This window comes from Centruroides vittatus, unplaced genomic scaffold, assembly GCF_030686945.1.
Source record: "Centruroides vittatus isolate TY-2023 unplaced genomic scaffold, ASM3068694v2 contig_1683, whole genome shotgun sequence".
NCBI classification, from domain to species: Eukaryota; Metazoa; Arthropoda; class Arachnida; order Scorpiones; family Buthidae; genus Centruroides; species Centruroides vittatus.
In genome coordinates this window covers 538,959-557,589 of record NW_027121024.1, presented here as the reverse complement: position 1 = coordinate 557,589, position 18,631 = coordinate 538,959, and the positions used below count along the sequence as shown (strand labels likewise).

The 18,631-nt window shown below is 29.5% G+C and overlaps 1 protein-coding gene across 2 annotated transcripts in view; it reads left to right on the top strand.

The window, feature by feature from the left end:
• The first annotated feature begins 1,895 nt into the window (after positions 1-1,895).
• LOC136969014 (osmotic avoidance abnormal protein 3-like) overlaps positions 1,896-18,631 on the top strand; it is a 35,779-nt gene continuing 19,043 nt past the window's right edge. For both annotated transcript variants that reach the window (XM_067263089.1, XM_067263088.1), the window contains exons 1-2: positions 1,896-2,328; positions 11,806-11,906. In XM_067263089.1, coding sequence (XP_067119190.1) covers positions 11,832-11,906 — 75 coding nt within the window. In that variant the 5' untranslated portion in view covers positions 1,896-2,328; positions 11,806-11,831. The remainder of the gene's footprint in view (positions 2,329-11,805; positions 11,907-18,631) is intronic.

The window sequence follows — 18,631 nt, the reverse complement described above, 5'->3', positions numbered from 1 at the left end:
ACCGTGTCTAAATTAATCAGTATTCTACTGAGGTGTATAGCGAGTGGATCATCTGCGTGTTTTGACACTTAAAATATGAAGAAGGGGGATTATCGTAGGGGGGTATATCATCTGTTTTGGGGATATAAATTTTTAATAAATCTATAACCGATTGATTCCTATCTAGAATACAGTAGTTTAAAAATTACAATCAATACAATTCCGTTTTGTCCTATTGATTCTTTTCTAATGTCGAGTAAAATGTATTTTATTCTATTTTGCAACTCATTCCTGGTAAATGGATAGTTCATTATCTTTTGCTTTCTCTTTGATTATTCTATTTGCTTTTCTTTGAATAATGCATTTTTCTCCCTATCGTAATTATATGTAGATTATTTATTTAATCGGATTTTAATATTTAATTCGTCGTCGGTGATGTTAGTTTAAACAGATAATTATTGAAATTTTAAATAAATGCTTGGAGCAAATTGGAATTTTTTTCTTTACCTTATTTTTTTTTAAGAAATGAAAGCAAGGAAAATACTCGATTATTTATTATTTTTCTTTATTATTTTATATAATAATAATAGTAATTACAGCTTAATAAATTTTATCTTAGTAGAGTTTTAACGTTATTCTTCAACTGATTAGAGTGTGAAGTTTTATTCATCCTGGCATATCATTATTTATTTATAAATAAATAAATAATATAAACAGAATCTCATCTTTTCATATTCTATCGTCTTTTAATATTAGAAAAATATATTTTTCACTCGAGGTAAAAGATTTGAATATTTTATTCATACAAACTTTGAAAATTCTGTATTCGTTGAATGAACACTTTTAACTCTTTATTCATATTAATATCTACATAAACATTCCTTTCGAGAATTTGACTTTTTTGTATAATTTATTGGAATTTGCATTATAAAATAAATATACTCATGAATAAAAATTTATATCCCTGACTATGTTATTGTGAATGTACTTAAACACTGAATTACTTAGTGACTACTGGCTTAAATTTCATTTTCAGTTCCTTTTTTTTATTGATGTTTAAGCTGAATTTTGTGATGAAAATAAAGTTTTTTATGCTTTTTAAAATGTGCTGAAATATCTGAAAAATGACTTAGTTACTTTGAAGTAAGTTTATACTTTTTATTAATATAAAAAAAGGTATAAAATTTTAACAGTACGTCAGAGTTTTCAAGTAGCCATTTTCTATATTTATGTACGCATTTTTATAAGATAAGAGAATAATTTTGCATAAATATTAAGAAAAAACTTTGGCCTAAGATGTAACATAAGCTAGAACGTTAAACACACTAAATTTCTTAGATTAATTCAAGAATTCTTAAGTATTGATATAATCCATAGGTTATGCAAGGAGACTTCGTGATATTTTGTAGCATTAAACTGCAATGCCAACGGTCTGTACAGGATATAATATATACATAACAATTTTTTTTTATTTTTTTGGAATTCATTATAAATGCCAAAGCAGACCATTCATACAAAAACAGATATAGATCAAGGTGCATATTATTAAAGGGTGTGGCACCGAAAAAAGGAAATCGGCTCATATACCAAAAAATTGCTAAATATTTCCGCTTCTAATTAAACAATTTATGGACGGGAAACGAATTTAAATTCTTCCTTTTTATTATAAACATCATAATTACGAGTTGTAGAAAGGATCAAAACGCACACCGCTAAGCGAAACAATTAATCATAATTAATTACACCAGCAAGGGGGAAAAATAAATCTAAAATTTACTAAAAATTAAAATATTGTAATTTTAATTAATTAATTAAATTAATTAATTAAACTTTTTTTACAGATTAAAGAGGTAGAAGAAGAAGAAGAAAAACAAAATAAAAATTGGTCAAGGTCTCTTTCTCATCCCCGAGCTTCCTATTTCTCCCAGAAGAGGTCGCTACACTCCACCTTGACAACCGCTGTGTTGTTTGGTCGTATCCAAGAAGGCTTAGAACATGTCGAATGTTTGCTGTTTATAATTGATTTCTAGCCGTTTTATTAAATCGTAGTATGACCGAGTCGCTCTATAACTAATCAGGATACGTTAAATAACGCCGAAGGCTTTTAAAATAACGGAATTAATGCTAGATAAGCCGTAATAAGCGGTGGTTACTGGCGGGAGACGATGTCGTGATTCTTCAAATCTCATTCTTGATGGATGGAAATGACTTTTTTTTTTCTTTCGTTCTTCGAATGAATTATGGATTCAGATGAAGAATTGACTCCACGACGTTATGTCCTTTCCTATAGAAGACATGCTACATCTATTGGGACTCATTTCTATTGACAGAATGACTGAAATGAGGTAAGTTCAATTTTTCATTGTAAAATATATGCAATTCATAAGGGTCAATGTCTAAATTTTAATATATATATATATCAATAACTTGATACTGAAACTCATTCATTACACATTCAAGAATTACCATCAAATCAAAGTTATTATGTCTTTCGTGCTTGGTGAATTAGTTAATATACATTTTATACTGGTTATTATTCATTTTAATCAGTTTTATATAAGACTGAGCTTATATTTGTGTTTACTTATTAAATATCTTTTGTGGTAGTCGAGTGATGTGTTAAATTTTTGTGTGTTGACGGTATTGTACGTACGCTTTTGTTATTGCGGCACGGAGGCCGAATTTGCCATCTGATGGCCTCCTCAAACCCTCTTGGTAGCTTCGCCTCTGCATACTGGCACATTTAAGAATTAATTACTGTTATATCAATGTTATAACTTTTGTATTTGCTGAATTTAGTAAATATACATTTTGTACTGTTTATTATTGATTTTAATCAGTTTTACATAATACATTTCTTGGACATAATGAAAAATAAGTTTTTGTATATATCAACAGGGTTTTTGTATTTACACTTTAATTGTATGAGGCACGGAGGCTGATTTTGCCGATTGATACCTTTATCCGATACGGATAGTTCGTACGAAATGTTGGTCGAGAAGGCTGCTTCTTATCTGTCCATTGTGCACTTCTTTATACTGTTGTAGTTCTCTTAATCCCGAAAAAATATATTTTATTTTGTTGGTAGACTTTGCCAACATTGGGAAGCGAGACGCTTCTTCAAACTGTCTCAGTAGCTTTGCTCCTACATATTGACACGTTTCTGTTAGAATTTCTACATTATACATTCAAGAATTAATTGTAAATACATCAAAGTCACATCTTTCCTGGGAGTATTAGAAAAAGTGTATTAATTCATCTATAATTTTTAATGACAATTATTAATTTTAATAAGTTTTATACACAAATTATGTAAAGCTGAGCAAATTATGTATTTTTAAAAAAATATTATTAAACTTTTACATATATCAACGTGTTCCTGTCAAGTCGTTCATTACATATTCAAGAATTAATTATAAATGTATTAAAATCACATCTTCTCTGACAATGTTACAAAAGTGAATTGAATTAATTAATACTTTAAGTCATAATTATTGATTTTAATAAGCTTTATGTTCAAGAACTTGAATTAATATTATGTTTTTAAGGTTATATGTAAAACATTAAATTTGATGGTCTTCTGTGTTCAGATTTTGGACCAAATGGCTCTATTCATCCCATCTGAGCCCATCTTTTCTTACAGGGCTTATCTACATATGTCATTTGATATTATTTTCTACATCTTAGTGTTTTCAAGTTATATAATATATAAATATGTTTATGCTAAAATATCTTTTATTATGCATTCAAGAATTAATTATAAATATATCGTACACTTATTTATTTATTTATTATACTCATTATGAGTAATGCCAATAAGGCAAGAAATTATTACCTCATTCAACAGATATAGCTTGAATTAAATATAAAAATGACATACAACAATCATGCAAACATAAAACAATTCCTATGTTTCTCAAGGAAAAAATTGATGCTGTGTAAAAGAATATGTATAAGCTGTCATAAGTAAATATTGAAACATTGTCATGAATGTTACATACATAATATATACAAGCAATTACTTATTGTGACATCATCACAATGCCAGGCTGCAATTTTTAATCATATTTTTAATAAATTTAACTTAAAATATATGCTAAACAGATCAGAAGCATACAGCAGTGTGCACTGATATGAAATGTACAGGAGGGTCTAATGATGTGTTCACTTGTTTATAATCGATCAGCGCCACCGTAACTTATCCGTTACAATTCCCAGACACGCACCTGTTATCAAAGAGTTGACCGTTACGATTTGACCGTTACGAGATTGACGGTTGCAATTTGCGCTGATCGATTATAAACAAGTGAACACATCATTAGACCCTCCTGTACATCATACTTTTCCTTTAATAATAATCATGCTGGTCATTTAATACCTTTTGGGAGAACTTTTTGAATTGAAATAATGTGACTTCCGGTTTGCATCAGAAGTTCATATATAGTTAGTTAATCAAGGCTGCCTGCCCCTAAGCTTTCCATATCAGGTCTCGTCTTTCATCTATCTAACTCCATTCTAGAGATTAAGGAAAGACTGACAAACAGATGGCAGTGGGAATTTATAGGTCTACAATTTTTCAAACTGTAGCCTAATAAAGCCAAATTTAAATATACAAATATTTTACTTAATATTTTCCATATCCATCAGAAGCATTTATAATTAGAATTAAAAGTGAACACAAGTATTATTATTCCAGACTTAAATTAGGTAAGATTCTATCTCTGAATGACATGCTAGAACCATATCAGAGCTGAGATCAGTTGCTAGGAGTAAAAATGTGACTCTTCCTGAGATGTAGCCTCCAAAATTAGCATCTGGAATTTAAAGACCCTCAAAAATGGAATAAAATTTAAATGTGTAAAAACCACACCTACTTGTCAAAACAATGCTAAAAATCCTGTTTTCTACCTTACTAGAGATGGCTAAAAATTCATAAATTACGAAAAATGATGTTGCGCCATGTACTGTACCTCTGAAATGCAATCGGAGTCAAGGTGCACAATCTGTTAGGCTTGTCACGTTTACAGGCCAATTTTAGAGAGCACATGTACACCCCTGGTTTCTTTGACATCTTTTTACTCCTAAGGGCATGGTCTACAGCTCCGATATAGTCCCAATTTCCTCATACAGAGCTAGAATCTTGCCTTAGAGTATATAAAGCATGTAGCATTTGTATTATTGAAAAATAAATTTATCGAATTTCCAGAATTATAAAGCATTAACATTTGGAGAAGGAAGATAGATAAATGTTGACAAGCTTGGTTTTCCTATTCGATTTCTTTCAATGTTTGTAAGATTTTTTGAGTGAAATTTAATATTTTATATCATAGTTTAAGAGGATTGTAGAATAGAAATTGAACTTCAATAATATATTATTATAAAATTTTGGAGAAATATTGTATATAAATAAGTAATAATAGATCAAAACTGAATTATTAATGCTATGTAAATAGTATTAAAATGTTTAAAAATTATTTATTTATTAATAAATACATATAATCAAAAATTAATATTACTTATGTAGAAATGATATCTTTTAAAGTAGTTTTCCTTGCTCTAAATTATATATTGTAGATACGGTTAAATACTTCTGATATAGCTGTACTCTTAGAAAGCATAAAAATAAAGTTATATTTAACTTTATGTTATTGTTATACATTTAATGTTTTTAAAGTCAAATATAGTTGAGGAAAGTAAGAAATTTTTTATTAAATTTTTAAAATATTAAGATATAGAGAAGGAATAAAATCTGCTTATATCAAAAGAACTGGTTAAAGATAGAATTATAGCTTTGATCGGATGTTTTTAGGTCACAATTCGATGGCCAGATGGCTGATCAGTTAAGGCGTCAGAGTGGCAGATGGCAGAGTAGCTTTATGGATGGGTCAAAAACTTCCAGGAGTGTTTTGGAGGCCCATCCCTCCATCTGGCTGAACCCAATATGAACTTGATAAAAGTCCCTCTTAGTGCCTACAGGATGGAAAGAGTAAAAAAAATCACAGTATCTGATGTTTCTGGATAGTAGGGTCATGTCCTTGAGAGCAGATACATGCAACCCAGGGTTGCAGAAGTTTGAGGAGTTTCTAATTAAAGAATTGAACTTGAAAGAGTACTATGTGATTGAGATCTAAATTTAGAAGTTTTGAGTTTGAAAAAATTACTATTCTTGCCTATAAGAACTATAAACTATATTCAGAACAATGTTTTATAGATTTATCATTTATAGAATTAAATTGTCAGCTAAGAACAAGATTAAAAAACACTAACTTCTAACATAAAAAAGAATTTTTACTTTGATATCAAATAAAAATAATTTTAATGATTAAAGATTATGGTTTTATATTTATAAAAAAGAGCAAAATATATCACAAGAATTATAATATTTTGGTTTTAAATATGTAAATGGATATCTATGACAGCATCTTCTGATATTTATTCTAAATGCATTCTATCTAAATATATTAAAATGTCTTGGCTGTGATGAGTATTATTTATTTATATAACCTATATATTTATGCTAGAAATGATGGATACTAAAAGAAAAGTTTTAGTAGCCTAGAAAAATCCATTTAAATAATGCCAGTTTATGCATGTCAGATTTTAACTTAAGCTGTCTTGTCAATGGCCTGGCCATGTGAGTTTTTGGGCTACAGTTTTCAAAAATTGCAGACCTATAAATTTTCACTGGTGTCCATCTATCTATCTGTATGTTTGTCTCTCTTGCCTTTCTTAATCCCGAGAACAAAGTTAAATAAATGAAAGTGAAGAACATATATAGAAAGCTTCAAGACCGAAAGCTCCAATTAACTATATATGAACTTTTGGTTTGGATCAGAAGTCCCATTATTTCAAAGTGCAAAAATTTTTTCCTAAATGGGATTAGATAGATGACCGGCATGATTCTATTGTTAATAGGAAAAGTATGATGTACAGGAGCAAGACTAGAACTGAGAGCATTGTGACAATGTCACAATAAATAATTGTTTGTCTAACAAGTAAATGGGAGTCAGTTCTATGTAGAAAGTCTTTCCGAAAGGCATTCCTCTTTGGCACATTGTCGTACCCCATCAAACCAAACTAACTAACATACTTCTGAAGTAGACCTTCAAGATATTCTATATCTTTAAGTAATAAATGACTAGATCTTACTATATCACTGAACTTGAGCAGTGTACAGTTTGGATAATTATATCAGTTAGCAGCATAGACACTATATGGAGTTCGATAATTCTGGCTGATCTGAAATACAGATTAAGTGTCAAGTTGGCTATATTTTAAAGTCTTTCTAGCTTTAAATATAGCCAAATTGACTATCTTTTGTATTGAGTACTATATATATTATGCTCACATAGACACAGGATACTAGAACAGCTTTATTATTTCAATATACATACAGATGTACTAAAATCTGCTTCCAGTACAACCCGATTATACAGTCTTGGAAGTAGGAATAGACTTCAGTCACACCATATTTATATTGGAGTAATAAGTCAAAAGAAATAATATAGTAAATATTATTTCTTTTGACTTATTACTCCAATATAAATATGATTTTTTAAAACAATAAGTCCCGCTCTAAGTTTAAATTACAGATTAAAAAGAATGTAGCATAATTATACAACATATTGAAAATTGAAGATTTAGTTTGCATAACAGAAATAAATGTTAAATAAGTATCTCAATAGAAAAATAATAACAAAGTTTATAAACATAATATGTTGTCATTGTGTACAGGTATTATTACATTTATAGTGATTGCTTGTTATTTTATCAATAGCACAATTGTATTTATTGATTAGTCTTGTTAAATGTGACATTTATCCTAGATTCGACTGATTTTTTTTAATTAATTTAAATGAATTTAATGCCTTTGCTTTTGTATTTTAGATTCAGGAAGAAATGATATAACAAATGCTAGCTTGCAAGCTATATTCTGGAATAGTTTTATAGTTTTCAAGTATGTTATAAAGGGATTATCAATTAAAAATGGTTGGAAAACACTAAACTTTCAAATAGATTAGGTGATAACATCTTTAAGTATCTAAGACCGAAGTATCTCAAATTAAGAATAATAAAAATATATAGAAATATTTTAAAATACTAGGCTACTATTTAAGTTTTAACATTTAGATATTATGTTAAACCGTATATACAAAATATTTTAAATTGTCGTAGAAGTCTAAAAAACAGAAAATGTATAACTCAGAAAATCCATTTTTATCTTCTACGAACAGTTCAACATTTAGCAAAGTGTTGAGAAGGATAAAATACAGGATGGGCAGTACTTAATTAGAGTTACCAGACCATACATAAAAAACTGACACTAAACAAACACCTAAATGCAAATTCCAGCATATAATGAACAAATAAACTTTAATGTTCATTTTTAGAACACAGCTATGTTTGAAAGCTAAAACTTTTCAAAGGATAGAACTGTTTTTTATGTTTTGTGCATTCTTTCCTGACGAGGGTCTCTGAAAGACGGCCAAAAATGTTTGAACATTAAAGTTTATTTGTTCATTATATGCTGGAATTCACATTTAGGTGTTAAGTTGTTTTTTTAGGGTGACCAGACATCCTGGTTTTATCTGTTTTTTATATTTGATTGTAAAATCAATCAGCTTTATTAATACATCAATATAGTATCACCAATTTATAAATCAATGAATAAATTTTTAAAAAATAACCAAAGTTTGATCAGTTTTAGACCCCATTTTCACTGATTCTGTAATGAAATGATGAAAATGGAATCTAAAACAAGCAAAAATTATTGTGGCATTGATTGTCACAATGCAGGACTGTGATTTTTAATTATATTCTTAATTTATTTAGTTTAAAATATATGTTATCAATCTGTAGTGTCTTATCCCCTTTACATCATACTTCTCCTGATAACAACGAAGTCATGCTGGTTATTGTTTTCATTGTTGTGGGAGTACACACCAGTAACAGGCTTTGAAGGTATTGTTAATTTACTGCACTTTGGTGTTGAGTTGGTGACGTTTTATGTAACTTTGTTTTGGGGAAAATTTTGTATATAGTTAATTGTGGCCTCCTTCTCCTAAGCTTTCTATATATGGTCTTGAGACTGATTCAATCATTCTCTCTTGGATTCCTCTCCCTAATTATGAATTTGGTGTTTATATTTTTATTTATAAAGAAACTAAAATTTACATGATTCATTTCTTGTTTAACTGCAATTTGAAAAATCTGTAGACAAGTAAATTTCCACTGTTGTCCGTTTGTTTGTCTGTCCTTCCTTAATATGGAGAATGATGTTAGATAGATGAAAGTCAAGACCAGATATAGAAAGCTTATGAGCAGGAGGCCACAATTAACTACATACAAAATTTTCCCCTAAACAGAGTTACATAAAACGTCACCAACTCAACACCAAAGTGCAGTAAATTAACAATACCTTCAAGCGTATTACCAGTGTGTACTCCCATGGCAACAAAAACGATAACCAGCATGACTCTGTTGTTATCAGGAGAAATATGATGTACAGGGGGCAAGATATTACTAATTTGAGATTGAGAACATATATTTTAAACTAAATATATTAAGAATATAATTAAAAATCACAGTCCTGCATTGTGACAATCAATGCCACAATAATTTTTGCTTGTTTTAGACTCCATTTTCACCGTTTCATTTCAGGATCAGTGAAAATGGGGTCTAAAACTGATCGAACTTTGGTTATTTTTTAAAAATTTATTGCTTCCTTATTGTATATTTTGAACATTTTTGCTACATAATTTATGTTTAATTCTACAAATTTGTTATTGTACACCCTATTATATACCATAGCTTTTATATTTAGTGTTTATATTTACTAAGTCTGATGATGAATGTGTGCATAAAGTGTATCAGCAGAGTACTTATATCTATTCGCTTCAAAAATATTTAAAAAATATATATATGTACAATCATATTACTGAATTACATAATTTGGATCTTTACATTTCATCACTTACAGATAAATCAAGTTTAATTTTTTGAAGGACACTCAAATTTCTAGAATTATCATCCATCCCATGTTAGAATGCCAGTATCTAAAACCTCAGTATGTATTATTGATTTAGTTTTGTATTGATTTTAGATAGACGCATTTGTATGAGCGGAATTGCACAACTTTGAAAATACGTAAACAGTCTGCACGAAATGTTAATGTAATATGAATTATGTTCAAATATAAACTTCAAAAATAATTGTGCATAATTAAATACATAAATTTTTTACTTTTTTATATGGCATTATATTATATAAAGTGATGATCTGTGTAAATATATTCATCTATATAATTTGCTGTTGTAGACTTTTGGAACCACTAGTCCACATTAAACATTCTTAAAGCAAGTCGGGTGAGTTTATACAGAGTTTGATTTTAAATTACTGGAACTGTAATTGATTTAATCAAAATAGAATTATGTAATTTATAAAAAAAATTAAATGACTTTTGCTGTGTTTATTGATCCCGATAAAGTAAAAATCAAAATTAATTATTTAAAAAAATATGTTAATATTTATAGTACAGCTGTATAGTAATTAAGTGTAAACAAAGTTAACTTTTGAAAGCTGTCATTTTATTTGTTATTAAAAATTTAAATTAAATTTCCAACATCAAATGAAATGACAGCTTTCAGATTATAATACCAAATTTTTCTACATTGCCTTAAATTTAAAAAGATTCAGCAGATTAATTTTTTGATTTTATATATCAGGATATTTGGAGACCGGTAACAGTTTACTAGATTTTTATCCAGTTTATCGTTTTATTTAGGCTATCATCAGTGGTTCATAACCAATGTGTGAGAAGTCATATTAAACGTGCCGCAAGACGAATTATAAAGGAACAAAATATAACTAACATTTTTGAAATTTCAAGCAGTCACACCACAAATCTCTCTCTAATACCACAGAGAAGAAAGTATAAGAGAGAGATTTGTGATTGACTCATTGTCCAGTCTCATATTATTTAGTAATAAATTATGACACAACTTTTGCATGATTGTTCAATTGTGTTGTGTGTTCAAAATGGTTAGAAACCACTGATATGCGGCATTTTCAGGGGTGCAAGGCACTTTGCAGTAATATGAGGTGTAAGATGCCATTTCTAAGGATTAAATTTTTTAAATTTTATTTCCTCATCTTTTTCAGCAAGAACCAAAACATTTAAAATGTACAACTTAAAAAATATACCAAAGTCAAATTTAAATATTTAATTATGTAATGTATTTCTGTAGTAAATCCCTAACCCAGATCCAAATATCTTTTTTATTATTGATGAATAGGCATGGATGAATTTTCTTAATTGCTTGAGCTGTATCTAAAACTAGGCCAAAACTGACACGAGAAAATGAGATGACCCTATCCCCTTAAAAAAACCTTAATGGATTTTTTTGGGGTGTAAAAATTTGAATACAGACAGCGGAAAAGTTAAGAACCACCAATCTACATGGCTTTGAGCTTCCTTGCTGCAAATTCTCTCTAATGTGAAAAATGCTGTATTGTAAAATGATTAAATTTCAAAAAACCATACCATAAAATTACTGTACTTTTATCAATGAATTCGACAAACGCTAACTCGTTCTCGTGCAAATATCATTATCTGTTCAGCATTTTTATTTCCATTCTACGTATGCAGGGCATTGACCTACTTAGAGATAATGATAAATTATAGTGTCTTGCGAGTAGAAATTGGTGCCAAGGATTGTATGGTCAACAAATGTAATCTATAATGTATAATGTTCTACTATATATTAGTTTTTATTTTAATATTTTATATTTATACAATTTATTTATTATTATAAATTTCTCTTTCAGGTAAAACTTTGGGGATACTTAAAACAATGGCATCGGAATCAGTTAAAGTTATCGTCCGATGCCGTCCAATAAACAAGAGAGAGAAAGAGCTCTCTTGTAAGGTAAGACGTTTAATGCTTCTTTGGATGATAGTTATTTGCTTTATATAATATTCATAATGTATAAATACAATGATTATCACATAATATTTATAATTTTAACGCATCCTATCATCATACTGTTAGGAATATTAATAGATTTAACAGTTGGGGATATAATCCTGACCATTTGATTTATATGTAATGCAAAGCCAAAGCTTAATTAATTTAAAGAAAAGATTTATAACACTGAATTTAATAAAAAGAAAAATGTTTGAAGGTTTTAATCAGTTGCTCTAAATGGATAAATTTTTAAGTAGCGTTAAGTGTATTAAATAATGAATAAATTATTAAATATAGCAGCGTATTGATTTTTCTGTCCAATTTTTCAGTGTACTTTGACTTCATACAAAATTAATGATCTTTCCTTTACTATATACATGTCATTTCTTAATACCGCTTGCTGAAAACTGCAATTCTGATTAATAATGTTACATTACAAGAAATCTCTCCAAAGAATTCTCTTTCTGTTCGGAGCAAGATTATTCGATAAACTTTTTTGCAAAATCGTAAAATGTTAAATTTGTTTCCGCTGATGTCTTTAGCCACTCAATCCCTGAATAATAACTATATTTTAATTAAAATTTGTTTAAGTATGGTTAATGTGTGGAACTTGATTGGAGTATTAATGTATTAATTGCTTTGGCTATCCAGCTGGCTGCAGAATTTCTTGTTGCAGGGTCAAAGTTTGGCTCTTAAAATTGCATTTTTTTAAAATTTTTGATAGAAATCATAGTTTTTAGTATAACATTATAACATGCTTTCTTATCTGTTATGGCAAAATATATAAATTCTGTATGGAATAACACAGGACTGTTTAGTGGGGATCACACTCTCGGACTTGGTTACCTGGTGTCTGTCATGTTTACGGCATAATTATTTTTCTAAAATGTTTTAATAAATGAACATATTTTGATTTTCTATATGATAAAAGTCTTAAATATACATACTGGAAATTTAATGCAAATTTTTTTGGAAGTTTCTATTCTATTATTACTCTTTCTCTTTGAGTTTATACGGTAAGTAGAGCATAACAGATAAATTTGACATGCCAGTTATTTTTGGGTGATGATAGTCTCCAAATTGTTTAGATTCAAAATTCGGCAAAATAAACGAGTTAATGTGTCAGTGATTTGGTACAAAATATGAGATACTTTATCCACTAATGTATTTATTTAATATGTTGGACTCTAGATATGTTAGAAATATTTTGTGTTTGCTTTTTAATAAATAGAGTTGTGAGTTTATTTGAAAAGATAGGAAAGATTAGTTTGCTGGATAATTTTTTTAACAAACTTATATATTAATAGAAAACAATTTTGCTTATGCATTGTCACTATTTTAAGCATGTAAATGGATTATATAGTGGAATTGTAAAGTCACGCCACATAGGGCCTCATCCGCATAGCTCCACTGAGTGGAGATGTCTTAACTTTAACTCTTGTCACTGACAGATCATGCATTGAATCAGTACGTTGATTTCCCAGAAGCTCCTCTAATTTCCCTGGCCATTGCAAGAGATTTTATGATTGTATTGTATCTATAAATTTTTATTTTATATATAACTTGTTGATTACAAAACAATCATAGCATACTTGTTAGTTTGATTAAAATATCGAATTTGGCACATTTTGCATGAGTAGCTTGACCAGAAGTTTCTCAATAGATGGATTGGCTGAAGAGGTTTTGTGGAATAGCTACCCAACTCCCTAGATCTTACCCCTCTTAATTTTTTCCTGCGGGGGCCATTTGAAATCTGTGATGTACCAGAATTGGCCACATATTCTTGCTGAATTGAAGGATGTGATAACCAGAGAATGTTGTAATATTATTTCCAAGATACTTAGACATGTCAAATCATCCTATCGCACCAGAATATAGTCTTATAACAGCTGAGGGGAATCAATTTGAACACCTATAACAGGGATGGTGAATGTTTTTGAGCTTATATTGCATGCCATATTGTAAGCATACTTAGCTGTAAAGATGTTTATGCATGCCAAACTTTTAGACTTCAAATACTGATGTTTAATTAATCTCTTCTTATCTTATATATCAGAAGAAAGTGAGGTAATTTTTTTAGGATTAACTGAATAATATACAACGAATGATTAATTCAGATAAAATATTGTTAGATTTCTCTTTGGGGAAACAATACATACATCTTTCTGTAGAGATTTGTAGTTAATTGATATTGATGTTATAGATTACTTCTGCAATTAACGAGTCAAATTAGAGTTCAGAATATAAACTATTCATTATTAGACTGTGCAAATTTTAATTTATGCACAGTTTACATGTGCCGATCAAATATAAAAGTATAATTGATACATTAAAGTGGCTAATAATGTAAAAAATGAATGCTGTTTACTCTCAATTTTATGGAGCTCTACAAAACAGATTTCAGAACAATGAAATTTGTTTGTTCCGAACATTTGTTGGAATGGAAATAGATCCAGAATATCAGACTGGATGTTAGTATATAGAGTCACTACGGCCAAACTTGGCTCGTGAGTTGTTTGCGGACTTCTTAGACCCTTATTGCTGCTCCCACATACTTATACATTTTCTTTTTATAAACTTGGTGTGTACTAGTTATAAGTATATACAGTGGAACCTTGCTTAACGAGCACCTTGCACAATGAGTATTTCACATAACGAGCAAATACAAATAGTAAAAATTTGCCTCGCTTAACGAGCGATATTTCGCATAACGAGTGATAAAGAGAGGGGAAGTCCCGAATTGTGTGCATGCGGCATGCTCCATCAGTCTGTGTTTAGCACTCATTCCACTAGCATCTTAGTGTCGCTTGTGATCACATATTTTTCCAAACTTGAGTTTACACATATTACTTATAAACATCAACAACCATAGCCTGTTATATAATAAACACGACAAATGATATTCCAAATTCTTGGGTCATTAAATTTAATCACCGATTCCAAATTAAATTTTAGAAATGTCTAAATTAAAAATTAACTATTTATAATTATTAAATTTAATATGAGATGGCAGCATAACTGCCTACCTCTAGTCAAATTAATTAATTTCTAATATTTAATTATATCATTTACATAACCCAATAATTTGGCATATCATTTGGAGTGTTTATTAAGCATATTAGCTGTGATTTTTTTTTTTCATTACTGCAAATTGAATTCTCATTACAGGATGGTTCATTCTGCACTAGAAGAAATGATGATGATGATTCACACTCCTTAACAGTGTATATTGTACAATATTTTTTTAATAAACGTTAAACATAAAACATTTGAGCATTTTTTTGGTGTGGAACACATTATCGTATTTTACATTAATTTCTATGGGAAAAATTGTTTCGCTTAATGAGTGTTTCACATTATGAGTAAAACTCTGGAACGAATTATGCTCATTAAGCGAGATTCTACTGTAATATTTTTGTAAGTTTTTTGACTGTTATAGAGTGTAATATATACAAGGATTGTAAGTGTAACTCGCCACTTAACCTTGATCAGGCAACTGAAAACTTAGGATACATTCATAAAGTCGAAGGAGTTAAATGAATGTTTACTAAGAGAGTCATAAAGTACCAGTAAAGAAAAGTAACAGTGATACTTACTATGGAACAGTGATAACTGTCTTATATTAGCTAAAATGGATTGTGTGGCTCTCCAATAGACATTCCAATATAAGATCTGCATCTTCTGTTGGAATGCTTATGCCACATCAATGTGGCTTTTGTGTATATCCAATAGGCAGTGGATGGCTTTTGTTATAACAAGGTTTGTCCACTTTTTGTATAGTCTCTGCCAGGCAGTACATCAATAGTTATTGTTTGTATCCATACTTGAAAGTGAGGCATTTATTTTCTCATATTTTCCATAATAAGAGGCACCAACAGAACAGTATATATTATGAAAAATATAAAGTTTGTTATAGTTGATGTCATTTCACCTACAACAGACAATCAGCATTATCAAATTATCTTTCTCTCTGTTAGTCTATTACATTAAAGGTCAACCAACAAAGTAAAACCTTTTTTATATTCCAGTATGAACAGATTTAGACAAAACTAACGTTGTCAACCATTATCATGGTTTTTGTCAGGCTATTGACCAGTATAAATTTGAAACTGGAATTTGAACAACATGTTTAAAATTATTTTAAATTCCAAAATATTTAAACATTGGAAAATAATTTTCAGTGTATATGCTATTAAATTGATAAAAATATCCTTACATCACCACAATTAAATAATAAGATTTAATCACTGGTGTAAAAACATTAGCTACCTGCTAGTGTTCTATACCAGTGATTACATACTATTTATTTGTGGTGATGTAAGGATATTTTTATCACTTTAGTAGCACGTACACCAAAAATTATTTTCCAATGTACTGGAATATAAAAAGATTTTACTTTGTTAATTGTTGATTTATCCTTCCCAGGGATTGTGCAAGAAGTTGTTTTATTAAAGGTCAACAAAACTAAAAAATAATTTTGTTTATAAAGAACTTTAGTAAAATCTTTAACAAGTATGTGAAAAATTAATTCGGTTAGCAATAGTAACAAGTAACATTCACTCTTATGGCTAAGTACATGTTTTGTATGCCATATCATTATTGATTTGCCAGCATTTTCCTACTCTATGTCATATTTTCTTTAAAATTTTACCATTATTATCAGCCATAGAATAAAATTAACCACATAAGAAGTAATTTGTAATTGTTCTTCATTTATTGCAATATTAATTTAACAGTTCCTATTTAGTATGAAAGATGGCTCCCATTTGAGATATTCTCGTTGACATCTCCAATGAAATTTAAACATTTTTATTTCCACTATAAATACCATTTTTATCACTTGTATTCTAGTTTATTTAATATCTTGAAGGAGTAAAAGTCCGTTCATAATTTTGTTTTGGAAAAAATATGCAGTGCACGAAGGCCAATGCGTTTTTTTCGTAACTAAGTGCTATAATGATGCAAAAATGGAGTGTGTCAGGAGCATTAAAGAGACGAACATCAACGACTACTTCCTTTAATCGAACATTTTAATGTTATTTTATTTACTTTGTGACTAATACAGAATTATGATACATTTTTATTAATTCATTATTTAGATTGTTTTCTTTTTCTCTGAAACAGTTACCATAGAGCTCATTCATTTCTGTCAACATAAGTTATTATTTCTGTTGTTGTTGAATTGCTGTTTTGTGTATTGATGTAAGTCTATTTCTGTTTTTTTATTGCATTGGAAAGCTTTTGGAAAGAAACAAATAGCATTTAAATTTTTTTTAGCTTTGTATTATCTGCGAGAGATTTTGAATTCTTATATGAAAATTCTACTTGATAATATTACTTGATAATTTAAGTAAAAAACTGACAAGGAGTGTAACTAGGAGGAGAACTTTCCTGGTTATGCTCCCTGGTCTTCTCCCTAGGTCCTTGATTACCTTTTCTGGGCTCTAGTTATGCTTCCTGGCTCCTGGTTATGCTCTCTGGTACCCTCTTGTGGTTCTCTTACCATTGTAAACAAGTAAAACGGCAAGGCTGTATTTGGGACAAGACTATGTCTGGGATACTCACTACTAAGCAGGATCACTTCGATGCTCACGGCAGGTCTCATTCTCATTCTCCAATCATCTTTGGTATTGCTGGTTTTGAGCGTGATCATTCAAACTTCACCGGCTACAGCCACGACCACAAGGTCTTCCACAATACATTTTCATTGAAATTAACCTATTGAATGTTGAAATTTCTCTCCGTTGCATGATGCCCCAGGTTGAATTTTTGTCAATGGGAAAATTTCCTGTTTTTGAAAAAAATAATTGTGGCTATTGTATCATTCACAATTATTTTTTTATTTTGCACAAACGAAATATATATATATATTAATAAATGTAAAAGGAAAAGATAATTCTGTTTCGGAAGTTAGTTTTAATAAAAAATTATAACGATGTGCCATCTAGTTTCAAAAAGTTCTGATGATGAAACCGGATATCTCTGGTCAATTGATCAAGGTTAGCATATGGCGACCAGAAATATATGGGGAATAACACGAGACAGGTAAAGGGGTTTTTTCAAAAGATTCATTTGTCAAAATTCGATTTAGCAACATTTACTTTTCAAACTTCCCAACGCACATGTTTGTCAAAATTCGATTTCACAATATTTGTATTTCCAACTTACCAACGAGCAACGCATGCGCAAATCTCACACTACTGCCTGTTTGTAGAGAATGTTGCCATTTTGTATTTGATTGTGTTTCAGTTCTCGGTCCCCTGACTACCTACAAGTCTGTTTTTTCTATGCACACATGATTTGGGCACCTAATACTCTGTGCCAAATTTCAACTCTTGACATGTTCTCCTTCATACCTCTAAGCTGATAAGACAGCAGATAGTACAATTTTAGTAACAAGACATAGTCTTGTCAATAAACAAACAAAGAAAAATATTGGATAAGTACATAAATAATGGAGCATTTGTCACATTCAAATGTGACAAATGCCCTTATATCTAAGTATATTCTTCATTTACAGAACTACTAGGTATATCCATAGTGGTATGAGGGTGAATGTAAGTTTGCATGCTCTAATTTAGATCCTGGATATCATTCTAGTTCCACTACCATGTCTGTGTCTCAACATTTTATTTAATTATTATTTTTATGAATATTTGAAGTTCTTGTTTTTGTTGGCAACATCT